This window comes from Kogia breviceps, chromosome 15, assembly GCF_026419965.1.
Source record: "Kogia breviceps isolate mKogBre1 chromosome 15, mKogBre1 haplotype 1, whole genome shotgun sequence".
NCBI lineage: Eukaryota > Metazoa > Chordata > Mammalia > Artiodactyla > Physeteridae > Kogia > Kogia breviceps.
Genome location: NC_081324.1, coordinates 89903876 through 89929866, shown reverse-complemented (window position 1 = coordinate 89929866; position 25991 = coordinate 89903876). Strand labels below are relative to the sequence as shown.

The 25991-nt window shown below is 52.6% G+C and overlaps 1 protein-coding gene across 2 annotated transcripts; it reads right to left on the bottom strand.

Annotated features, from left to right (window-relative positions):
- Positions 1 to 1653: 1653 nt before the first annotated feature.
- Positions 1654 to 23262, bottom strand: ANHX (anomalous homeobox). Of its 2 annotated transcripts, XM_059040776.2 has the most exons (9): positions 22997 to 23262; positions 20635 to 20762; positions 18308 to 18431; positions 17232 to 17445; positions 16696 to 16816; positions 15232 to 15524; positions 4243 to 4390; positions 2266 to 2350; positions 1654 to 2003 (listed from the first exon to the last, which is right to left on the bottom strand). In XM_059040776.2, the coding sequence occupies exons 1-9, from the start codon at positions 23243 to 23245 to the stop codon at positions 1917 to 1919; spliced, it is 1449 nt and encodes a 482-aa protein (XP_058896759.1). In that variant the 5' UTR covers positions 23246 to 23262; the 3' UTR covers positions 1654 to 1916. The 2 variants fall into 2 exon arrangements, with proteins under 2 accessions (XP_058896759.1, XP_058896760.1); XM_059040777.2 differs by lacking the exon at positions 15232 to 15524 and having other exon boundaries at positions 4243 to 4371.
- Between the last annotated feature and the right edge of the window lie 2729 nt (positions 23263 to 25991).

Sequence of the window (25991 nt, the reverse complement as noted above, 5' to 3'; positions counted from 1 at the left end):
TGAGAATTAGGTAAGCACATTAGGGAAACTAATGAATTAGTTAATAGAAAATTTGATGAGAAGCAGGATATTTCCATAGCTTCAAAGCACCACCCCCTAAAATACTTACACAAAGAGAAAAAGAGGAACTTTACGGCGGAGAAGCTTGGTCGGCAACGCCCTAAGCAGGTGATGGAGATGGACACCCTCAGCGATGGGGTGAGGCGAGCAAGAACTCTTGCCGCCCGAAAGACGCAGTTAGGACCAAGTGTCGCTTCTGGGATATTCCTTCCAGATGCAAACACCAAATCACAAGGAAACGGCAGGCACGGCCACTGTGGGGGACGTTCTGCAGAGCAGCCGGCTTGCGATCCTCAAGTCGAGGTCGTGGAAGGCCAGGAAAACCCAGGGACTGTGCCAGGCTGAAGGGCACTGAAAGCCCTGTCGAGTAAAGGCAGCCGCGCTACGGGGCAGATTCGGATTCTCTCGCATCCAGGGCATCACTGGGACAACTCCCTGAACTCTCACGGGCCTGGCAAATTAGGAGGCAGTGAAGCGCCAGGACTGCCTCCCTGATTTCCACAGAGGTGCTCTGCATGTGTAGAATTCCTTATCTGAAGGAAACACATCGAAGTATTAGGGGAATATGATGGGGCAGCAGGTCAGTAACTTGTTCTCAAATGGCTCAAAGGAGAAAAGATCTTTGTACCCCCTTTTCAACTTTTGGCCAGTTTTCAATTGTTTCCAAATAAGAAAATGTCTTCAAACTGAAAGGCCCGAGTTTCCGGGAACCTGGAATGTGAGTGGCCATCCAAGTGGCACGCCTGTCACTCACGACGCCCGGCCCTGCCTGAGGCTCTGGCGAGGAAGATGGCACGTGGCGGGCTGCAGGAGGGACGCTGGGCATCTCAGCTGAGACACCGCTCCCAGGGGCCCCCCGGCGTCTGCTGAGGCGTCCCAAGCTCTCAGCTGCTCCCCACTTCACCCCAGCCCCCAGCAAGTACCTGGAAGTACCCCCCCCAGTCCTCTGCCTCCCCCGACTCTCCTGTGAGCCCCGAGGACACAAACCTGACTTTGCTCCCGCTGTACCGCTTCTGTTGGCCAACAGGATGGGGAGGTGAGGGTCAAGGGCCCATTCCCAGAGTGGACAGTCCTGGGTGTCAAAGCTCAGCCCCTGGCCTGTGTGCTCGGCACGCCACTTCCACCCTGGGGGTAATTCCTCGTTCCCAGGGCAAAATGATCAGGCAAGGGGCAGAGCGCAGAGACGCCCACGGGACGCTGCTTGTGAAACGGAGCCAGTGGAAAGGATGCGAGTATCCCTCACCAGGTCCTGACGCGTGAAGTAGTGCCCTCGCGCTGTGCAATAGGGGCCAAGCCTGGGACGGGCAGGTGTCCGGGACAGTTGAGTGAATGGGGGAGAGGGTGTCAGAACAGTAAACTTTAATTGAACAGAACACTTGGCCAGCAAACACAAGGGATCACAACGGCGAGGGGAAGCCGCTGCGCCCCACCCAGCACTCTCCTGCGGTGCACGTGCCTATGTGCGGGCCCACACCGCACTCACTACGGGGCTGGGCAGAGAAGGCCGGCCAGTCACAGCACAGGTGGGAGGGTGGCTGCAGTGCCACACCCTCCTCCCTGGAGAGGGTCCTGCCTGCCCAGGAGCTTGACTGCAAGCTGCTGCTGCCTGAGTAGAAGAGATCCACCTCTGACTTCCGACTTCACGAATGTTTCTCAGATGCTTCTTGCAGTATAGGGAGTTGCCAACCAAACTATTCAAACATGGCAGGGGGTTCAGCGGCCCTCAGTGCTTCTCAGCAGAACCCCCAGGGAACTCTGGGATCTCTTCCTTCTGTAGGGACAGAGCTCTCTAGCTTGTGTTACCAGATGGCCACACTTGCTCCCCTGGAGCGGTGGCCAGGCTCCCGAGGGGCAGCTCAGCCCAGGCTGCCCCCTGAAAGCTCGAGGAGCATCCTGGCTCCCCAGAAGGCGTCGCTGGAGGTCTGGCCATCGGGCCACTGCACCTGGAAAGCCAACATAGCATCACACACGGCTGTACCCTCTGTGGGCTCTGCCTTCCCATCTGGGTCAACCCTGACCCTGGGACCCACACCCTGTGGACTCCGTAAGAAACACCGCCCCATGACACCTGCCTCCCGGTTCTCATTCCACCGAAGTCCAGCCTCGGGGGTGTTCAACTCTGCCCACTGTATTCACTCCAAAGTCCCAAGGTGAGGACCCAGGAGTTAGGAGGGAAACCCACGGTACCTTGTAGGAAGGCCTCACCTGGCTGGAGGGCATGGGCTGGCCCAGCTCCATGGCCGACACGGGGCCAGGGAAGGCAGGCGGGGCCGGAGCCAGCTCCAGGGGGCTGCAAAAGGGACAGTGTCAGGACAGGCCCTTTGCCAGGCCCTACTTGAGGCTCACACTATCTACTGTGAGCGACACAGCCTGAGAGCTTTCTGACCATCAAAAGCCCCTCCTGGTGCCAGACTCTCTTTGGGCAGCGGCCGCCTCCTGCAGGGCCCTCAGGTGTGCAGGGTGCTGGAGGGCCTGTGTGACACCTTGAGCAGGTGGCTCAGGTAATCAGAGAGCACAGCAGGGCAGGCTCGCAGAGGGGATGGCGAGCAGAGATGGGAAGGAAGAGGAGGTCATGAGAAGGGCCAGGCCTGAGGTGTGAGTCCAGAGGTCCTTAGGACCAAATCAGGGGGAGCGGGTACAGCCGCTCGGGACAATGATCCTGCAGTTCCTCAAGGTCAAACCACACTGACCCTGTGACCGAGTCATCCCACCGCTAGAGACACGAAGGCAGACATGCAGACCACCACGTGTCTGGGAAGGTGCACAGCAGCCCCAAACCAGGAGCTCCCAAATGCCCGCCAACAGCGATGCCAACCCACACCAAGGACAGGACGCGGCAATAGAGAGGAAGGGTGCTGACACACACGGCGGCGGGGGCAGGTCTCAAAGCAGTCAGGCTGAGTGAGAGAGGCCGCTCCAAAGGACAGAGTCTACGCTCTATGATTTCACTTACATGAAACTCTAGAAAACGCAGCTAAAGAAAGCAGGTCCTTGGTCCCGGGGTGGCAGGGGTGGGCACAGCCCTGTGACCCGTGACCAGCAGCACCGCTATGGTTTGTAGCGATACGTAAGTCACACTCAGAAGACTGTCCCGTGTACCATCTAAACATGTTGGCTTACTTTATGCCAACTACATCCCAATGGAACTGTTTCTAAACAAGGGCTCAAGGCCACCAGATCAGAGCTGGGGCACTGGAGCCCACGGGCGATACAGCCAGTGGAGAGGCCCAGCCTTGAGGGGCCCTGCGGCTGCCGCGTGTGGCTCCCGGGCACAAATGCAAAAGTGAGTCCTTCGGGGCTTCCCTGGTGGCGCAGTGGTTGAGAGTCCGCCTGCCGATGCAGGGGACACGGGTTCGTGCCCCGGTCCGGGAGGATCCCACGTGCCGCGGAGCGGCTGGGCCCGTGAGCCGTGGCCGCTGAGCCTGCGCGTCCAGAGCCTGTGCTCCGCAACGGGAGGGGCCACAACAGTGAGAGGCCCGCTTACCGCAAAAAAAAAAAAAAAAAAAAAAGTGAGTCCCTCAGCATGGTCTGGATTTTCCCACCATCTGGCTGTTTCCGCAAGCAGAGCCTGTGACGGGAGGCTGCTCCCCTTCTCTCCCATGTCCCCCAGTAATTCTGCCCTCACTGGGCACCTGGCCCTCTGCTCCCAGACTTGGGAGACCCCGAGCCCTGGGGACCCTGTCCTGCGCCCCCATCATCGATTCCCTCTCCACTGGAGAACCCCTGGCCCGACGTCGCCTCCTGTGAAGTCTCTGGACGCAGACAAGGCCCCCGCTAGCCACAGTCCACAGCACCTAGACTGCTCACGGCTGTCCCAAGCCCCTTTAAAACTCCAATTTGGAATATACAGTCAGGATCTTGATGCTGTCCAGAAGCTAAAACAGTCTTTGGAGAAAAGAAAATGCCTGAAAGAGGCTGCTGGGGCCCAGGGAGGCCTCTGGGGAAGTGTGACAGCCTAAGCACCGTCCACAGAACGGATGCCCGTGTCTGCTCCAGCGCTTGTCTGAGGGAAAGACTATCATCTTCTTTCGGTAGATGTAGGATGGGGGACTGTTGAGGTTTCCAGAAATCCATAAGGAAAGGACGCACTCTGCACCGTTGGAGATGGTGAGTCTGTGCACCAGGCACCCTGTCCACGGCCCGTAGGAAACGTCACCTGAGCCCTGTGGCTCGGCAGCTTACCTCTGGGTGAGGGTGAACTCAGGAGCCTGCAGTGGAGGCTGGGGCACCAGGAAGCCGCTCGCCTGTAGTTCTGCTCGGCCACCGCTGGTACCTGGACCCTCCTCCAGGTATGTGCTCTGGGTGCTGCTGCTGGGAGGGACAGTAAATCCTGCACGGGAAGAAATCCCACAACCCAGTGCTGGGGGAAGGGAGCACAGTCTACGTGCAGCACAACACAGGCCTCAGCGGAGAGGCAGCATCCAGCCTGGCCAGCCCCAGCCTCGGCTCCCACGCTGAGGAAAGAGCAGCCACCACTGCTGATCTCAGCGGCCTCCGTAGGCTCCCAAAGACCAAAACAATGTCAAGTTTTGCTGACCCCACATTTCTCTTTGTCATTCTAGATCTCACGCCAGCCCCAGTGCCAAACAAAGACTCGGCACCCCAGTCCACCCTACGTCCACCGCGGCTGCCTGAGGAGAGACCCCATGGGGTCCCCCATTCACCACAGGCTGGCCCAGCCCACGGCCATTGCCCTCCCCTTTCACCTTGGGTTTCACCATGATTTGACTGCAGTGCCAGGTGTTACTACCCTACCTTGTCTTTTCTCTCTACTTAAAATATTGTAGAAGATCTCTCAGGGTGTCTTTCACCCTAAAAGGCAAGCCACTGTGGACGTGATCAGTTCTGGGTCGACAGACATTTAGAGGCGAAGTGAGCTAAGAAGGAAGGTCCACTGCTGCCCTAAGTCTATCCAGGTGGTAAAACTAGCATGCATCCCTGATCTCAGACCCCAAACAACAGTCCTCCCTCCTGCCTGCCAGAGCCTAGACCTTCCTAACCATCTGGGGTGCGACTCTACCTCCGCCTTCTGCCATTTCCCCTTTCCTGCAGAACTTTACAGATAGCCTGGGGTCCAAGAAATATGAAGTGCTAATTTGAACATTTCCAATTTACACAGAATAGATCAGTGGGTTTTATCTTCTTCCTCCAAGAAAAACAAATAAAAAGCCCGAAGCCTAGAACAAAGGGAGTGTCATGGGAAGGGTAATTGGCAGGTGGGAGATGTCCATGTTCTGCAGATGCAGGGCACAGGTCTGATCCCATGGTGGGGGCTGTCTGAAGGGAATCTGGGGCATAAGCAGGGGCCAAGGACCCTGAGAGGTTTGCAGGGAGGGAGGCAAAGCAAGGTGCTCAGGCAACCAGCAGGGAGCTCTCCAATTCCCAGAGAACATCACCCCCTCACATAGGCTGGACACAGTGTGAAGACCAGCTTCCCTCCTCCCAGTGTGAGGCTGGCCACTGCCCATCCCAACTCCAGCCTTGTTAGTAAACATGGACAAGAAAAGGTCTCTGAAATCAAAGACCAATCCGATCAGATGGAAAAGCTGCCTCGGAGAAATGAGTCTCCAGGCTCTTCCTCTTTGGGGCACCTCTTCTTCCTCTGTTCAAGGAAGGCCCTGAATCCACAACACTAACATTCCCCCCTTCAGGCAAGAAAGCACATTTTCTGAAACTTCTAACTAGGACACTCAGAGAAATATAAGATATTGCATCTATAAATAGTAATACAATCGGAGCTTCCCTGGTGGCGCAGTGGATAAGAATCCACCTGCCAATGCAGGACACACGGGTTCGAGCCCTGGTCCAGGAAGATCCCACATGCCATGGAGCAACTAAGCCCGTGTGCCACAACTACTGAGCCTGTGCTCTAGAGCCTGAGAGCCACAACTACTGAAGCCTGTGCACTGAGAGCAGATGCTCCACAACCTCAACGAGAAGCCCGCACACCACAACAAAGGGTAGCCCCCACTCGCCACAACTAGAGAAAGCCCATGTGCAGCAACGAAGACCCAACACAGCCAAAAATAAATAAATTTATTTTTAAAAATTTATTAAAAAAACAAAAACAAGTAACATGATCTATGAAGAAAGGAAAATCAGATATAAGAAAAGAGAGCTTGAGGAACTTCCCTGGTGGTCCAGTGATTAAGACTCCATGCTCCCAGTACGGGGGGCCCAGGTCGATCCCTGGTCAGGGAACTAGATCCCGCATGCCACAACTAAGAGCCTGCACGCGGCAGACACAGCACAGCCAAATAAATAAATAAATAATTTTTTTTAAAAAAAGAAAAGAGAGCCTGGAGTTCTCTTAAAATATGTAACTGTCAACATATCAGAAGACAGAGTTTAAGACAAAAGCACATACAATAAAAAAGAAATTTTTTTAAAGGTAAGCATTTTGGGAGATTGATTGGTCCAGGATTTCCAACATCCAAATAACATTTGTGCTCTAAAGAGAGAGATGGAGGCGGAGAGAAGATGTCTGAAGAGTAAGATGTGGACATCACCTTCCTCCCCACAAATACATCAGAAATACATCTACACGTGGAACTGCTCCTATAGAACACCCACTGAACGCTGGCAGAAGCCCTCAGACCTCCCAAAAGGCAAGAAACTCCCCCACGTACCTGGGTAGGGCAAAAGAAAAAACAGAGACAAAGAACACGGACGGCCCCTGCACCTCGGGGAGGGAGCTATGAAGGAGGAAAGGTTCCCACACACTAGAAGCCCCTTCACGGGTGGAGACTGCGGGTGGCGGAAGGGGGGAGCTTCGGACCCTGGAGGAGAGCGCAGCCACAGGGTGAGGAGGACACAGAGGAGAAATTCCTGAAGAGAATCGGTGCCGACCTGCACTCACCAGCCCGAGAGGCTTGTCTGCTCACCTGCCGGGGTGGGCGGGGGCTGGGAGCTGAGGCTCGGGCTTTGGTCGGATCGCAGGGAGAGGACTGGAGTTGGTGGCGTGAACACAGACTGAAGGGGCTAGTGCACCACGGCTAGCCGGGAGGGAGTCCGGGAGAAGTCTGGAGCTGCTGAAGAGGCAAGAGACCTTTTCTTGCCTCTTTGCTTCCTGGGGCGCGAGGAAAGGGGATTAAGAGCGCCGCTTAAAGGAGCTCCAGAGAGGGGCGTGGAGCTGCCGAAGAGACAAGAGATTTTTTCTTGCCTCTTTGTTTCCTGGTGCGAGAGGAGAGGGTATTAAGCACACCGCGTAAAGGAGCTCTAGAAATGGGCATGGACACCAGAGACGGGCGTGGGACGCTAAGGCCACTGCTGCCGCCTCCAAGAAACCTGTGTGCGAGCACAGGTCACTCTCCGGGACCCTGGCGGTGGTGCAGCCCACCACCGCCAGGGTCCCGGGATACAGGGACAACTTCCCCGGGAGAACACGTGGTGCGCCTTGGGCTGGTGCAGCGTCACGCTGACCTCTGCCGCCGCGGGCTCGCCCCGCATCCGTGCCGCTCCCTCCCCCCGGCCTGAGTGAGCCAGAGCCCCCGAATCAGCTGCTCCTTTAACCCTGTCCTGTCTGAGCAAAGAGCAGACACCCTCGGACGACCTACACGCAGAGGCGGGGCCAAGTTCAAAGCTGAACACCATTAGCTGTGCGAACAAAGAGGAGAGGGGGAGGTCTCTCCCAGCAGCCTCAGAAGCAGCGGATTAAAGCTCCACAATCAGCTTGAAGTGCCCTGCATCTGAGGAATACCTGAATAGACAGCGAATCATCCCAAGTTGAGGAGGTGGGCTTTGGGAGCAAGATATATTATTTTCCCCTTTTTCTCTTTTTGTGAGTGTGTATGCGTGTGCTGCTATGTGAGATTTTGTCTGTATAGCTTTGCTTTCACCATTTGTCCTAGGGTTCTGACCGTCCCGTGTTTTATTTTAATAAAATTTTTCTTCTTAATAATTATTTTTTATTTTAATAACTTTATTTTATCCTACTTTATTTTATCTTCTTTCTTCCTTTCTTCCCTCCTTCTTTCCTTTCTTCCTGTCTTCTTTCCTCCCCTTTCTTCCTCCCTTCCTTTCTTCCTTTCTTGCTTCCTTCCTTCATTTCTTCCTTCCTTCCTTTCTTGCTTTCTTCCTTCATTTCTTTCTCCCTTCCTGCCTCCCTTTCATCTCTTCCTTCCTTTCTTGCTTCCTTCCTTCCTCCCTCCCTTCCTTCCTTGCTTTCTTCCTTCCTTCATTTCTTTCTTTCTTCCTTGCTTCCTTCCTTCCTTGCTTTCTTCCTCCATTTCTTGCTTTCTTCCTTCCTTCATTTCTTCCTCCCTTCCTTCCTCCCTTTCTTCATCTCTTCCTTCCTTCCTTTCTTCCTTCCTTTCTTTCTTTTCTTTCTATTTTTTCTCCCTTTTATTCTGAGCCGTGTGGATTAAAGGCTCTTGGTGCCCCAGCCAGGCATCAGGGCTGTGTCTCTGAGGTGGGAGAACCAACTTCAGGACACTGGTCCACAAGAGACCTCCCAGCCCCACATAATATCAAATGGCGAAAATCTCCCAGAGATCTCCATCTCAACACCAAGACCCAGCTTCACTCAACGACCAGCAACCTACAGTGCTGGACACCCTATGCCCAACAATAGCAAGACAGGACTACAGCCCCATCCATTAGCAGAGAGGCTGCCTAAAATCATAATAAGGCTACCGACATCCCAAAACACACCACCAGACGTGGACCTGCCCACCAGAAAGACAAGATCCAGCCTCATCCACCAGAACATAGGCACTAGTCCTCCCAACCAGGAAACCTACTCAACCCACTGAACCAACCTTAGCCACTAGGGACAGACACCAAAAACAACGGGAACTACGAACTTGCAGCCTGCAAAAAAGGAGACCTCAAACACAGTAAGCAAAATGAAAAGACAGAAAAACACATAGCAGATGAAGGAGCAAGGTAAAAACCCACCAGACCTAACAAATGAAGAGGAAATAGGCAGTCTACCTGAAAAAGAATTCAGAATGATAGTAAAGATGATCCTAAATCTTGGAAATAGAATAGACAAATGCAAGGAACATTTAACAAGGACCTAGAAGAAATAAAGAGGAAGCAAGCAACAATAAGCAACACAATAAATGAAATTAAAAATACTCTAGATGGGATCAATAGAAGAATAACTGAGGCAGAAGAACGAATAAGTGACCTGGAAGATAAAATAGTGGAAATAACTACAGCAGAGCAGAATAAAGAAAAAAGAATGAAAAAAACTGAGGACAGTCTCAGAGACCTCTGGGACAACATTTGAATTATAGGGGTCCCAGAAGAAAAAGAAAAAAAGAAAGGGACTGAGAAAATAATTGAAGAGATTATAGTTGAAAACTTCACTAATATGGGAAAAGAAATAGTCAATCAAGTCCAGGAAGCACAGAGAGTCCCATACAGGATAAATCCAAGGAGAAACATGCCAAGACACATATTAATCAAACTATCAAAAATTAAATACGAAGAAAACATATTAAAAGCAGCAAGGAAAAAACAACAAATAACACACAAAGGGAATCCCCATAAGGTTAACAGCTGATCTTTCAGCAGAAACTCTGCAAGCCAGAAGGGAGCGGCAGGATATATTTAAAGTGATGAAGGAGAAAAACCTACAACCCAGATTACTCTACCCAGCAAGGACCTCATTCAGATATGATGGAGAAATTAAAACCTTTACAGACAAGCAAAAGCTGAGAGAGTTCAGCACCACCAAACCAGCTTTACAACAAATGCTAAAGGAACTTTTCTACGCAAGAAACACAAGAGAAGGAAAATACCTACAAGAACAAACCCGAAACAATTAAGTACATGGTAACAGGAACATACATATTGATAATTACCTTAAATATAAATGGATTAAATGCTCCTACCAAAAGACACAGACTGGCTGAATGGATACAAAAACAGACCCATATATATGCTGTCTACAAGAGACCCATTTCAGACCTAGGGACACATACAGACTGAAAGTGAGGGGATGGAAAAAGATATTCCATGCAAATGGAAATCAGAAGAAACCTGGAGTAGCAATTCTCCTATCAAACAAAATAGACTTTAAAATAAAAACTATTACAAGAGACAAAGAAAGACACTACATAATGATCAAGGGATGGATCCATGAAGAAGATATAACAATCATAAATATTTATGCACGCAACATAGGAGCACCTCAATACATAAGGCAAATACTAACAGCCATAAAAGGGGAAATCGACAGTAACACAATCATAGTAGGGAACTTTTAACACCCCACTTTCACCAATGGACAGATCATCCAAAATGAAAATAAATAAGGAAACACAAGCTTTAAATGATACATTACACAAGATGGACTTAATTGATATTTATAGGACATTCCATCCAAAAACAACAGAATACACATTTTTCTCAAGTGCTCATGGAACATTCTCCAGGAAAGATCATATCTTGGGTCACAAATCTAGCCTTGGTAAATTTAAGAAAACTGAAATCGTATCAAGTATTTTTTCCAACCACAATACTATGAGACTAGATATCAATTACAGGAAAAGATCTGTAAAAAATACAAACACATGGAGGCTAAACAATACATGACTTAATAACGAAGTGATCACTGAAGAAATCAAAGAGGAAATCAAAAAATACTTAAAAACAAATGACAATGGAGACACGACGACCCAAAACCTATGGGATGAAGCAAAAGCAGTTCTAAGAGGGAAGTTTATAGCAATACAATCCTACCTTAAGAAACAGGAAACATCTCGAATAAACAACCTAACTTTCACCTAAAGCAATTAGAGAAAAAAGCACAGAAAAACCCAAATTTATCAGAAGGAAAGAAATCATAAAGATCAGATCAGAAATAAATGAAAAAGAAATGAAGGAAACGATAGCAAAGACCAATAAAACTAAAAGCTGGTCCTTTGAGAAGATAAATAAAATTGATAAACCATTAGCCAGACTCATCAAGAAAAAAAGAGAGAAGACTCAAATCAACAGAATTAGAAATGAAAAAGGAGATGTAACAACGGACACTGCAGAAATACAAAACATTGTTAGAGATTACTACAAGCAACTGTATGCCAATAAAATTTGGACAACCTGGAAGAAATGGACAAATTCTTCAAATGCACAACCCACTGAGACTGAACCAGGAATAAACAGAAAATGTGAACAGACCAATCACAAGCACTGAAATTGAAACTGTAATTAAAAATCTTCCAACAAACAAAAGCTCAGGACCAGATGGCTTCATAGGCTAATTCTATCAAACATTTAGAGAAGAGCTAACACCTATCCTTCTCAAACTCTTCCAAAAGATAGCAGAGGGAGGAACACTCCCAAACTCATTCTATGAGGCCACCATAACCCTGATACCAAAACCAGACAAAGACATCACAAAGAAAGAAAACTACAGGCCAATACCACTGATGAACATAGATGCCAAAATCCTCAACAAAATACTAGCAAACAGAATCCAACAGCACATTAAAAGGATCATACACCATGACCAAGTGGGGTTTATCCCAGGAATGCAAGGATTCTTCAATATATGCAAATCAATCAACGTGATACACCATATCAACACACTGAAGGAGAAAAACCATATGATCATTTCAATAGATGCAGAGAAAGCTTTTGACAAAATTTTACACCCATTTATGATAAAAACCCTGCAGAAAGTAGGCACAGAGGGAACTTTCCTCAACATAATAAAGGCCATATATGACAAACCCACAGCCAGCATCGTTCTCAATGGTGAAAAACTGAAACCATTTCCACAAAGATCAGGAACAAGACAAGGTTGCCCACTGTCACCACTCTTATTCAACACAGTTTTGGAAGTTCTAGCCACAGCAATCAGAGAAGAAAAAGAAATAAAAGGAATCCAAACCAGAAAAGAAGAAGTAAAGCTGTCACTGTTTGCAGATAACATGATACTATACATAGTGAATCCTAAGGATGCTACCAGAAAACTACTAGAGCTAATCAATGAATTTGGTAAAGTAACAGGATACAAAATTAATGCACAGAAATCTCTGGCATTCTTATACACTAATGATGAAAAATCTGAGAGTGAAATTAAGAAAACACTCCCATTTACCACTGCAACAAAAAGAATAAAATATCTAGGAATAAACCTACCTAAGGAGACAAAAGACCTGTATGCAGAAAATTATAAGACACTGATGAAAGAAATTTAAAATGATACAAATAGATGGAGAGATATACCATGTTCTTGGATTGGAAGAATCAACATTGTGAAAATGACTCTACTACCCAAAGCAATCTACAGATTCAATGCAATCCCTATCAAACTACCACTGGCATTTTTTACAGAACGAGAACCAAAAATTTCACAATTTGTATGGAAACACAAAAGACCCCGAATAGCCAAAGCAATCTTGAGAACGAAAAATGGAGCTGGAGGAATCAGACTCCCTGATTTCAGACTATACTACAAAGCTACAGTAATCAAGACAGTATGGTACTGGCACAAAAACAGAAATATAGATCAATGGAACAGGATAGAAAGCCCAAAGATAAACCCACACACATATGGTCATCTTATCTTTGATAAAGGAGGCAAGAATATACAATGGAGAAAAGACAGCCTCTTCAATAAGTGGTGCTGGGAAAACTGGACAGGTACATGTAAAAGTATGAAATTAGAACACTCCCTAACACCATACACAAAAATAAACTCAAAATGGGTTAAAGACCTACATGTAAGGCCAGACACTATCAAACTCTCAGAGGAAAACATAGGCAGAACACTCTTTGACATAAACCACAGCAAGATCCTTTTTGACCCACCTCCTAGAGAAATGCACATAAAAACAAAAATAAACAAATGGGACCTAATGAAACTTAAAAGCTTTTGCACAGCAAAGGATACCATAAACAAGACCAAAAGACAACCCTCAGAATGGGAGAAAATATTTGCAAATGAAGCAACTGACAAAGGATTAATCTCCAAAATTTATAAGCAACTCATCCAGCTCAATAACAAAAAAACCAAACAACCCAATCCAAAAATGGGCAGAAGACCTAAATAGACATTTCTCCAAAGAAGATATACAGATCGCCAACAAACACATGAAAGAATGCTCAGCATCATTAATCATTAGAGAAATGCAAACCAAAAGTACAATGAGATACCATCTCACACCGGTCAGAATGGCCATCATCAAAAAATCTAGAAACAATAAATGCTGGAGAGGGTGTGGAGAAAAGGGAACCCTCTTGCACTGCTGGTGGGAATGTAAATTGATACAGCCACTATGGAAAACAGTATGGAGGTTCCTTAAAAAACTACAAATAGAACTACCATACGACCCCACAATCCCGCTACTGGGCATATACCCTGAGAAAACCATAATTCAAAAAGAGTCATGTACCAAAATGTTCACTGCAGCTCTATTTACAATAGCCAGGATATGGAAGCAACCTAAGTGTCCATCAACAGATGAATGGATAAAGAAGATGTGGCACATATATACAATGGAATATTACTCAGCCATAAAAAGAAATGAAACTGAGTTATTTGTAATGAGGTGGATAGACCTGGAGTCTGTCATACAGAGTGAAGTAAGTCAGAAGGAGAAAAACAAATACTGTATGCTAACACATATATATGGAATCTAAGAAAAAAATGTCATGAAGAGACTAGGGGTAGGATGGGAATAAAACACAGACCTACTAGAGTATGGATTTGAGGATATGGGGAGGGGGAAGGGTAAGCTGTGACAAAGTAAGAGAGTGGCATGGACATATATACACTAGCAAATGTAAAACAGATAGCTAGTGGGAAGCAGCCGCATAGCACAGGGAGATCAGCTCAGTGCTTTGTGACCATCTAGAGGGGTGGGATAGGGAGGGAGATGCAAGTGGGAAGAGATATGGGAACATATGTATATGTATAACTGATTCACTTTGTTGTAAAGCAGAAACTAACACACCATTGTAAAACAGTTATACTCCAGTAAAGATGTTTAAAAAAGAGAGAGAGAGAGAGAACTGGAAAGAGGAAACTATCAAAGAAAATCCCCAAAAGTGCCCAGAGCTTAAAGAAGACCTTGTTCTCTGGTTCTTTAAATTAAAAAGCTTAACAACAAAGTGAATTCAAAAGACTCACACCTGGGACCATCATTGTGAAATTTCAGAACACCAAGACTTCAAAAATAAAAAGCTCCAATAAAGGAAAAATACGTGAACATCAGAATGACATCTAACTTAAAATGACAACATTGGACATTATAATTGGATGTTATGTTGCTTTCAAACTTCTGAGGGAAAAAGTATTTTAAACTCAGAATTCTGTCCCTGACAAATCATTACTCAAACTTGAGGGTGGATTAAAGACAATTTCAGAAGATGCAAAGAATCAGACACTACCTTTCAGGCACCCTTTCTTATAAAGTTAATTAAAGACATTCTCTAACATAACAAGAGTCAAAAAATAAAGAACAAGACTTGCAATTAAGGAAACTGAAGCAAACCCAGGGAAGCAGTTAAAGGTGCTCCTGGGATGATGGCTCCACACCAGACTGGGAGCAGGAAGGAGGAGGCCCCACCAACAAGTCTTCAGAGGGGATGCTTAAGACACTGCAAGAAGTTAAGAATGTGATAAAAGCAGACAATGTAAGAAAAAAGCGAGGCACTGACAAGCTACAAGACGACCTGTATGTAACCACAGAAGACTAAGAAACTCAAGTGACGGGCTGAGTTCAGTGCCAACATCCTCCTTAGAAGCTGGGATGTCACAAGATGCTATCGTGTTTGGTGCACAAAATATATACCTGAATATGTATTCTTTAAAGGTATTTATAGCAACAGCTACAACTAAGGAAGAAACTAGGATGAGAGAGCTAAAGGTCTGAACAGCTCAGCCCTCCTCTGTTGTAGCAGATGCTGACTGGTTAGTTACAGGGACTGGAGTACAGGGGTGGCAGCCTTTTCATTTCATTTCCACTCTCTCCTCACCATCTTATTTTTTTAGTCACGTGCACATTTTATTTTGAAAACAAAAATAAAATGAAAAATATCTAGGCTGTTGGTGGGAAGAGCCTGTTCCAACTGCACTGGTTTGGGGTCTAATCAAATACACGAGATTCCAGCAGAAAGTCCTGGCCCCTCAAAGTTCTTCCCCATCAAATGACATACAAGCAGTTGAAGCATCTGACGTAGAAACACACGGTCTGTCTAGCATAGACCCACCTGTGGGGCTGGCCTCACCAAGGGCAGCAATGGACACAGCCAGAGGAGTGTCTGCGGAGTGCATCGTGAGGTCTGGCCCGTGACTGTGGATCAGTTGCCTGGTCTGGAAGGAAACTTCCTTGGAGGTTGCCAGTGCAAGAGATGTCAGCCACGACTCGGGGGTACCCAGAGAGGGGTCCAGCATGTCACTGCCAGCAGCCAGAGGGCAGAAACCGGGGCCAGGGCAGATGGGAGGAAGAGTGGCAGGATCGTGGCCAGGCCCCTCCTGGTACATCTCACCACCCTGCAGAGACCTGGGGAGCACAGCGAACACCACCCCTTGGTGAGCAGAGGCTCCGCTCCCGCAGGCTGGGGTAGGGGGGTCTGGGAGGAGATTCCAGCCCAGTTTTGGAATCTGGGCTCTGGACTCAACGCAGCCACAGATGGCTGTGGGGTCCACCCCAATCCCACTTCCTTCACAGTTCTCCCTGGGGCTGCAAGGGTTCCAGAGACACAAAAAATACTACCGCTGGAAACCGAAGATACATTAGCAGTTTATTTACAAGGGCCTTCAATGAAGCATTGTTCCACAATCCTGAAAGCTGAATATGATTAGGAAGAGCCTAATATTTGAATGATTAACTGAAGGTGGATCTTAAAGGAATGTTAGGCAGCAATTAATAATTTAAAGAATTAAAATATTCCCCAAATGCTCCCTGTGTCTCAGAGGGTGCTCCTGGGCTTTTGTTAACAACCCCCCGCCCCTGTAATCTCTGCGATGGCACGCATGGCAGGGTCCATCACCATCCCCATTTCACAGGTGAGAAAACGCAGACACTGAGAGGTCACGGGAACCCGCCTAAGGCCACACACCTGGGTAGTGCCAGCCTGGATGTGAGGCGGCAGCCCAGGTGGTGTCATGAGAGACGCTGAAAACGCAAGTGTAAATGGAAAGAGTGGGCACCGCTTGATGCTGACGCAGATGCGGACCTGGTCCCACACTCAGACTCAGTCCTCTGCTGCCGGCGCTTTCTCCGCAGCAGTTTGTGCGGCACCACGGGGCAACAGGGTGAGGGAAAGCGGTTAGACAGGGCCTGATCTGCAGCAGGGACTCAAGAAGTGTTGGCTGTTACTAACTTAATGATATACCAACCATACCAAATGCTAGAGAGAAAGAGACCACGAGGACAGCGGGTTTGCCTTTAGGAGACAGGTCTGCATGTTTTTCTGTTTTCCCCATTCTCCAAAATTTACATGAAGTCAGGCTGTAAGTCAGGCTCCAGGTAACAAGTTTGGGGTCCATGACGTGGGCTCCTTGCCAGTGGCTCCCCTGTACCTGGGGTCTCAGCTGTCTCTGCCCTCTGCCATCACTGAGCTTGTCCCAGTGTCTGGCAGGCATTCCTATGCCCACCCCAGGCCTGGTCTCCCACTGAGGATGGGGAATTGAACAGGGGACGGTCCCACGGCCCACGTGGGTGGCAGTACCTGGGAGCCAGTGACTTTGGCATGGTCTCGTCTCCAGAGAAGTCTGGGGCCAGGACCAGTGGCTCCCACGGCCCTTGGGTGGTCTCCTGGGTCTGTACAGACCCACTTTCCTCAGGTCCTGCTAAAAGCCGATCAGACAGGAGGGGAAGCTGGGTGACGCTCAGAGTCCCAGCTTCCTTCCCAGCAGGTTAAGAGCAGCCATGCTAGCTGCCCAGTATCCTTTGTTTGTCCCTTGATCTGTCTTTGGTCTGAACCAACACCCATAATTAGGAACCCAGAACACCCTAAACTCTAGCACTTGGCTCGCTTCCCACTGACTCCTGGCCGCAATGTAACCTCTCAACGCAAAACGCTGCTGCAGCCCCACCTGGGCCCATCCTGAGCCCAACCTGACCCTCAGCTTCAGCGATCTAGCTTCCCACAGGGTGAAGTCCCGAACGTGCAGAGGGGGGCTGGAGGAGAGAGTCCTGTCCTGTAACCAGTGACCCTACCTCGGCCTGGCCCTAGACACAGGTTTTGGGAGAGGGGCCACTCACCCGACCACTGAGGCCTGTCCACGCACCCAGAGCCAAGATGGGGCTGGCCTGTGGGCTGCGGGGGGTGCGAGCCGGCCTCCCTCGCGGTGTGGTCCTCCACCGAGACCCGGGCTGGCGCTGCGCGCTGCACAAGAGCCCTCTGGCGCCGCCGGTAATTGGCGAACCAGTTGTAGACCTGCTCCATGGTCAAGCACGTCTCCGAGGCCAGGTCCTCCTGCCCCGAAACAACACGCCGCTTGCCCAGCCCGCTCCTGAGACACAGGGCCGGGACACCAGCGGGCCTAGACACAGGACGGCCGGGGCATCACGCGGGCTGGTGCCGTGGCCTCTGGCCTTGTTCCTCAAGCCGCCACCCGGCCGACGGCCACTCACAGCCGGGAGGGCTCGGCAGGGCTTGCGAACTGGACCCTCCGGAGGCGCCACCAAACCACTGACCGACCGCCCACCAGCCCGATGCGAGAGTGCGTCGGCCACGACCGACCCTGTGATCAGGCACCCGTCCTTCCTCAGGAGACAGATCCGAACCACCACGGGCCACAGCACGGAGCTCCGGGAGGGCCCCGCTGATTGGACCCGGAGAGAAGGGGCGGGGCGATCACTGGGAGAGCCCTGCTGATGATTGGACTGGGAGAGAAGGGGCGGGGCGATCACTGGGAGAGCCCCGCTGATTGGACTGGGAGAGAAGGGAGCACTCCAGCTTTATGAGTGGCAAGGCTCTTAGTGCTGCCCCCTCCATCTACTCCCCAGAGTTCACCCGTGCATCCCTCCTGCTGGAGTCCCAGCCGCGTTGAGTGCTCAGTGAGCACCTGTTGAAGCCACACTGGATGACGGGGTATTAAGACTCCCGTGATGAAACTAACCCCGCCACGTATGCAGGTGGCTGCCAGCCAAAGGGCGCCGTCCCCAGTGCAGTTCAGGGCAGGCAGAGAGGCCACTGGGGAGGTGGAGCGGTGTGGCTGAGGACGCAGGTCAGTCCCCTAAGGGTGGTGATGTCACCTAAGGGTGGGAGTCCCCTAGGGGCCGGGGAGGGTAGGCTATGGGGAGGGTTGCCTGGCCTCGCTCTCATATGCTCTTACCCGCTCGGCCTTGCTGGGGTTGGTGCCCACGCCTGAAGCAAAGTCCTGCAGCTTCTGGCGAACTTCTCTGGGGAAGTTCCGGCTCTTGAGGCCGTCAGGGCAGAGGGAGGCGGGCGGTGGGTTCCTGGATGAGGACAGGGAAGAGGTGGTTACAGAGCCCCTTCTTCTGAATGCACCCATTGTGCTCCCTGGACTTCCTGTCCTTCCACTGGCCACCCCCTCCCCTGCAGGACTGTGTGCTGCAGTCCCCGGGTCCATCCCCCGAACAAGGGAGGGGTCTCGTGTTGCCCGGGCCCACACCCCACACTTTCCCCAGGGTTTCCAGCACTGCTCACTGACCAGTGGCCATGACTGTTAAAGCTGGGGGATGAGGGTACTGAGGTTGGTTATGCTACCCTCTTTTCTGAGTGTATATTGGAATTTTTCCAAAAGGAAAAAGTAACATAGAAACCAACAGCACCGGTCTATACCAGATTTGCTATGCCAACTGAGCAAATCCCCGTGAACATCGAAAACACACCCCACACATCCCAGTGGAGCTCAATCTCCCACTCCCCACACCGTCCCCCAGCCCGTCCTGCGCCTCCCAGTGAGAGACCACCACGTCCCTGCCAATCAGGCCAGGAGCCCTGAAGCCAGGTTTATTCTCTTTACCTTCTCCAGTACATTCAACCTATCAGCAAATCCTCTAGTCAATCCTGACACAACCCTTTCCCCAGCCATGGCCACACCCAGAAACTCCAGGAACCTCCCACCTCTGCTCCTGCACTAACCATCTGCTGTAACTCCAGTGTCACCCCTCCTTATGCCCAGAGTACGCGTTCCCTGTGCTCAGGCCTCTCCAAGGCTCAGCCCTGTGCTGCAGCCCTACCACAAGCAGAGGGCCAGTGAGTCACAGCCCTCTACTGAACGAGTTCTGTCTAGCATTCCTTGCTCTGAATTATGGGATCTGCTTTGTTTCCTGGTCTACTGTCCATCATCCACACCCGCGGGCAGCTCCAGGACAGCAGGGCCCCAGCACCTCTAGTAACGCCCAGCAACCAGAGGCCTCTTCACAAACACTGCACGCTGGTCCCTGAGGCATTTACTTTGCTGAGCCATCCTCTGGCAGGCTGTCAGAGCCTATATGGAGGGAACTGACTGCATCCCTGAAAACCTCAAGGCTGATTAACTGATGGGCTTTGAGGACATATCTGGCGGGCACCATGAGAAAAATTCTGTCTGATCCAGAAGGAATCCATCTCTTCTTCCATCAACCAGGCCCATGGCTCAGAAACTCGTCACTTGGGCGTTCAGGAGCTCAGAGCAAGACCTGCAGCTCCTCCTGGCTAGTGGGGGACACCCAAGGTTAAGAACAAAGGCTCTACAGTCTCGATGTCTAGGCTGGAATCCTGCTTTTGCATCTCTCTAGTGTGTAACCAGGCAATTGACTAACTTTTCTGTGCCTTGGTGTCCTCATCCATGAACGGTGATGATGGTAATGATGATCACTAGTAGCCGTAACATGTACTTAGTGCTGATAATGGTCATGGTGGTAATTATTATTAACATCTATCCAGCAGCCACCGTGTATCAGACGGCCTTCTTCTTCTTTTTTTTTTTTTTTTTTTTTTTTTGCGGTACGCGGGCCTCCCACTGTGGTGGCCTCTCATGTTGCGGAGCACAGGCTCCGGACGCGCAGGCTCAGCGGCCGTGGCTCACAGGTCCAGCCGCTCCACGGCATGTGGAATCTTCCCGGACCGGGGCACGAACCCGTGTCCCCTGCATCGGCAGGCAGACTTTCAACCACTGCGCCACCAGGGAAGCCCCAGACGGCCTTCTAAACACTATGCATATCTCATGTGGTGCTTGCAGACCCTCACCTTTATCTCTCTTTTAAAGGTCCTGCAGCCCTGAGGGGCCGTGCTGAGATCCGGGCCAGGCACCTGCAGAGCCTGACCATGGGGATTAGCCGAGCTGAGGGGCACCCGTCCTGCAGGAAGCGAGTGAGATCAGGGTGCCCACCTGCCGCGCCTCCCTCACTGCAGGGCCCTCACTGACAGGCAGCGGCTCCTGCTGCAGCTACAACTTTTGGCCTGGGTCCTGGGAACAGCTCCCTGTCCTTGCCCTGCAGGCACAGGTAGGAAAGCGTGCCCACAGCCAGCCGAGTGGTGGAGAGGAGGCTCAGTGGCGGGCACCCGCTGCTGTTGAGCCTATTACCCTCCCTCTGTCTATTACTGCTTCCTCTTATCTCCCTGCCTCTACTTCACCTAAGTCCTTCTGTGGTCTTGGAGGGCAAAACCCTTGGGAGCCCCAGGGAATAAGCGCCAATAAAGGCCGGTGCATACCTCTTTCTGCACCGGAACTTCTGCACCGGGGTCAGCGTGGCCACGCCGAGCCTCTTCATGACCAGACGGTAATGGATGTCATTCCAGAGCTGCACCAGCTTCAGGCTGCCACCCGGCACCCGGCATCCCTGTGGACAAGAGCCTGCTGAGACCCGGCACGCTCGCCTGACCTGGAGCCCCGCCGTTGACCCAGGCTGACCGCTAAGAACATCCGCTCGCTGGGGCCCTGCGGCAAGGGCATGAGCCCCATGGCCAGGCTCCTGTCCCCAGCAGGCCCTCCCACGAATGGGAGGTGGGCACAGCTCTCCCTCACCCCCCCAGGTGAGGGCCAGGCAAGGGGAAGGCCAACTCCGGGCTGTGGCCATAGCACACAAGAGGCCGAGCCGCGCTGAGAACCACGTGGTCAGGTCTGAGGGGCCTGAGGCTTGATCCCTGTCTTGCGTGAAAGGCCCTTCTCTCCCACCAGCAGGATGGGCCCCTGGGGCTCAGTGAGTTCATTCTGAGCTGAGGGGGATGAAGGGGTCCCGGTCTGTGCCCGTGACAGCTCCCCAACCCCGTGTGGCTTGCTCATGTAACCAGACTTTAGAGATGGTCAAGGACGCTGAGTGGGGGCCTCCCCTGGACACAGCCCCTGTGGTCGGTATGTGGTTCTTGCCTTTAACCCCAGTGCTCTCAGGCCCATCTTGGTGAGGGAGGTGCTGAGAATCATTTAGCTTTCTCTCAACAGCATCAGAAAAAGCCCATTTTGCTGCACTGAGGCCTGCAGTCTCCTGCCAGGATGGAGACGTCAGCACAACCGTCAGACAGGGAACCCACTTGGAGCCTCCCCACCTGCAGGAGTGGCCCTTGACGGGAAATGCCCTTCCGTGATGTGGTAGCCCCGTCCTTTCTCTCGGGTCTCAGAACACATCGCTTCCACAGAGACGTTTCTGGACCATCCCGAGTTACAGTCCCTCTCCTGGGAGTTTTTCACCACTGATGTGATGCTCACATTCCATCACTGACTGCCTTCACGGCAGCTACTTCAGCTCTGTGTGTTCACCCATTTATTCTGACATATTTGGAAGGCTGAGCCCTCTTATGTTCCAGGTGTTATGATGGGTGTTGGGGACCCCTTAATGAGCAGAACTGGCGTGCCCCTGTTCCTGGGGCCCCTGCAGTGCAGGAGGGGAAGCAGGCCACAGATTGAAAAATAGGTTTCTAACTGTGCACTGAGGAAGGAGCCAGAGGGGGAGGAGGGCTCCCTTAAGTCCTTGGGAGAAAAGGAGGCACTAGCTCGACAGGGTGACATTTACAGCAGAAACCAGACAGGTGGGAAGGCACCAGCCACACAGAGCGGTGTCCAGCCTCCGGCAGAGGGAACAACACACACAAAGGTCAAAAGACAAAGATCTCAAGAGTTCCGGGAGAACAGCAAGCAGCCAGCACAGCCACTGTGCGGGAGTCAGGACGGGATGGCAGGCTCTGAGGCCGCGCCTCGGCGCCTACCGTGGTCCCATCTGCAGTTTTAAAACTGCCTCTGGCTGCTACGTGAAGACTAATAGATAGAGGAGGCAGAAGAGGACACGGTGGTGGGGCGTGAGCACCAGGAGGGTGCCGCAGGGCTTGGGGGAGAGGGGCAAAAACAAAGAACTAGGCAGAGTTTAGGATCTTGAAGGTAAACTCAGCATGAGTTATGCATAGACTGTAATATGGAGTGAAAAAGGGAAACACAGGCCCCCAAATCTCTTATTAAAACCTTTTGAGCCAGATGTATTTTGGAATTCAGAATTCCTCACACTTTAGGAAGTAACACAGGTATATACTACATAATTTGCACTATCCTAGTATGATCTAGGGCAGAAAGCATCCTGCAAGCAAACATACCAGGATTTGGGTAGCAAAACGTACTGCAGTAACGTTGTGGATAAATAAAGACATAAATAGTTTCCCATCAATGCTGCTCAGGTTTGATGCCAATTGAGTTGAGATTCTAAGCATCAATGCAGCTCAGGTTTGATACCAGCTGAGTTGAGGTTCAAAGTACCCCCAGAGGAGTGACAAAGATACTTGTGGTTTCAGAGTTCCCGGATGCAGACCTGCAACTAAGGGACTGCGGTCCTAGGTCTGTTTGCTTGCTTGCCTCACTAAGCGGAGTGCCAACTTTCCAAGCCAGGACCACTGGTCCAGGGCCAGAGGGATTCGACAGACGGACAGTTCTGTCTCAGGTTAGCAGGCAAGTTAGAACTTAATACAGTGAGAGTGAACTGCCCTGGCTCGGCTTATAGCAGCTCTCCCCAGGCTCCTGCTGACTCCGGGCATTGCCGTTGTTTTCAGGATGGTGTGGGCCACCGCCTCTCTCCCCACCCCACCCCAGTCCTACCTCTAGCAGCTGGCAGGCAGCCCGGTGCTGCTCCTGTTGGGCCAGCACGCTGGCGCACACCAGGGCCACGTCCGCGTTGTCCAAGAGGTACAGGCGGAGCTGGCTGTCCAGCACGGCCGTGACCAAGGGCTGCACCTGGACGGGGTCGTCCTGTACCTCCCGGCACAGCCTGCCTGCGAGGGTCACCAGGTCCGCCAAAGGCAGGCCAGCACCTCCGCTTCCCCTCAGCAGCTGCAGGAAGCTCTGCATCCCGAGTCGGGTTGGACCCCTCTGCAAACAAGACGACAGTCAGGACCACCACCGGCGCTGATCGGCTGACTGCACATCAATCCTCAGACCAACTCTGCGAGGCCTCTCCCGCCACAGGTACTTGTATCATGGCGGCAGTGAGAGTAGGCGGCGCGTCGCGGCGCGTCATGGCGCGCCAGGCTTTCCTTGTAGTCCCCACAACAGCGTAGACCCTGGCGGTGCACCAAGGCCCAGCTCGCTGCTCTCGCTGCCGGACTTCTCACTCCGCACGCCAGGAACCTCTGTCTGGTGCCCTCGTGCCCCTCACCCGCCGCCACACCTCTCTGTTTCCCCCACTTCTCACACTGCTTGTCACTGCGTTTCCTCCTTCCTTCTCCGGGCTCTATAGGGGGCGGGCCCACCTGCGCTGGGGTCATCAGATCCCCCCAGCATCCGCCAGACGGAGAGCAAGACCTCTCGGAGCGGGTGGGCGGGGCCGCGGGCCAGGGGCTGGGCAGACGCCCTTGGCGCTCCTTCGGAGGGGAGTCAAGGCCCGCTGAGGCGGGACCGGCAAAATTCGCTTTTAACTATTTTAATTTGGTGAAAAAACCCGTTATATTTGAAAACCACAAACATTTAAGGGTTGCTCTAATCCGACAAATTAATAAAATTAGAAAGGGAAGGGAAGAAGGAAAGAAGGAGGTACGAAGACAAGGAAAGAGACAAAGAGTGAAAAGAGGGAGGGAGGGAAGGCACCGAGACAAAGAAAAGAACACGTGCCGGCCTCCGGCCCAGCCCTGCTAGAGTCTGGGCTCCCTGCCCTCACACCGCCTTGGGCACCAAGCTTCCCGCTCTGCCCGGCGAGGGCACAGGCTGAGAGCTGAGGTAACCTGCAAAGGCCCGAGGGCGGGGGCCCGGCCAGGCTGGCTTCCGTGTGGCCCGTTGCGCCCCAAAAGCCCGCTCTGCCGCCCTCCCACCCCGACACAAACAGGAGAGCCACGGCAAGCTGGACCGAAGGCTTTGCGTTGTTCTAAAAAATTACCGTCTATAGCTATGCAAACAGACAGGGCTGCGCCGGGTCCTGCAAAGCACCCGTGCGAGGCGCGGTCGTAACGTGCGCCGGCGGCTTCCCGGCCGCGGCCAGAGGCAGCTGGCGCTCGCTTTTTCAAACAGCACGTGCAGACCTGCGTCCACAACTACCTCACTTCTGTGGAACAGGCTCCTGGAAGCGAGGGTAAAGGGCGCGTTGTCAGTCGACGCTGCCAAACCGCTGTCCGCACGGGCTGAGAGAACCTGCGGAGAACTGCCGCGCTCCCGACGGAGGGTCTAGCCTGCTTCCAGCTCTTTCCTCCCGATAGTGTTTCCAGGGCACCCGCCAGGGACGCGCTCTCGCGGCCGCTTCCGGGCCTCAGCGCCTTGTCACGGGCTCCTGCCTCGGGGCCCCACGTTTCTTCCCGTCGCGACTGGCCAGAGGCCCGCGACCCCGCACCCTTCGAGGGCCCCGGGAGTCCCCCAGCGCCGACAGCCCCGCCCCACCCGGATCCAGAGAGGGCAGGAAGGAGGCTAAGGGCCGAGCTCATGGAGAGGGTCCTGGAGTTCGGGAAGGAGGTGGGTTCGGGGGGCACCCAGAACACTGAGGGGACCCGGCCCGGCGGGGACAGAGCGGGCGGGGGGCAGGCGGCTCTGCGCTGCGTGCTGCCCAGACACCTCCGTCCGGCCGTGGCCCTGCGCCACCGGACCTCTCCCGGCGCCCTTCTCCCCGCGGGGCCCGAGAAGCCTCCCCGGCGGCCCGCCCCGGACGCCGGACTCAGCCATCGTCGCCCGGACGCCCCCCTCGTTCGCTCACTCACCTTCATCCGCACGCCCCCAACTCAACCCCGCCAGGCGCCCGGGGCCGCTTCCACGCTCGGCGCGCACGTGCTCCGCCCGCACGTTCGGGGAGGCGGCGGGAAGGCGCGGTCGCTACAGAGTATCGAGGCCTCCGCCAATCCGTGCGAGGGCCCCGCCCGACGACTCCCGCCCGTGCCCTGCGCCCCCTAAGTGCCGGGGGCCTGCGGGTCCACCCGCCTGGGTTCGGGGCGTTCCGGTGGTTCTTTGGGAGCCGAGAGGTTCTCCGGGGTCCGTGGCATTCAGGGGGCTGCACGGAAGCCGACAGGTTGAGGGGCGAGGGGGTGCGTCGGAGGCGCCGTCCAGCCTGGTTCTGCGCGTCCTCAGGCCCCAGAAGGAGCGGAGCCGGGGTCCTGGGCTGGGGTGGAGGAAAGGGCGCCACAACCCCTGCCCCTGCAGCAAGAGGAAGCTGTGACCCTGGATTAACCCCACGCCACCGCCCTGGAGCTCTGCGGAGACAAAGCCCGGCTCGGGTCGCAGCCCGGGGGGCAGACACCCCCGCCCCTCCCGTGCCTCCACACCCCCAGCCGGAGGTCCCCGGGGATCCCACCCCCACGTGACCCTGCGGCGCAGCTGCGCGCGGCGGAGAGGCCTTCGCGACGGTGGGGGCCTGGGGGCCCGAGTTCTCTGTGACCCTGGTCAGCTACGCAGGGGAAGCCTCTGAAGTGCCGCCGTCCTGGCTCGGACACGGTCTGGCCTCTCCCCTGTGCAGTTTAGTTTGGGGAGATGTTGCACACAGCGAGCCGGAAGGCGCTCTAGAGAGGAGACCAGGAGGGTTTCGAGTTGCTTTTGAAAGGGTGGTCAGGACAAAAATTCTCTGACATCAGAGCTCATGCCTAAACTTACGCAAAAGACTCCGGCAGAAAAAAACATTTCAGCG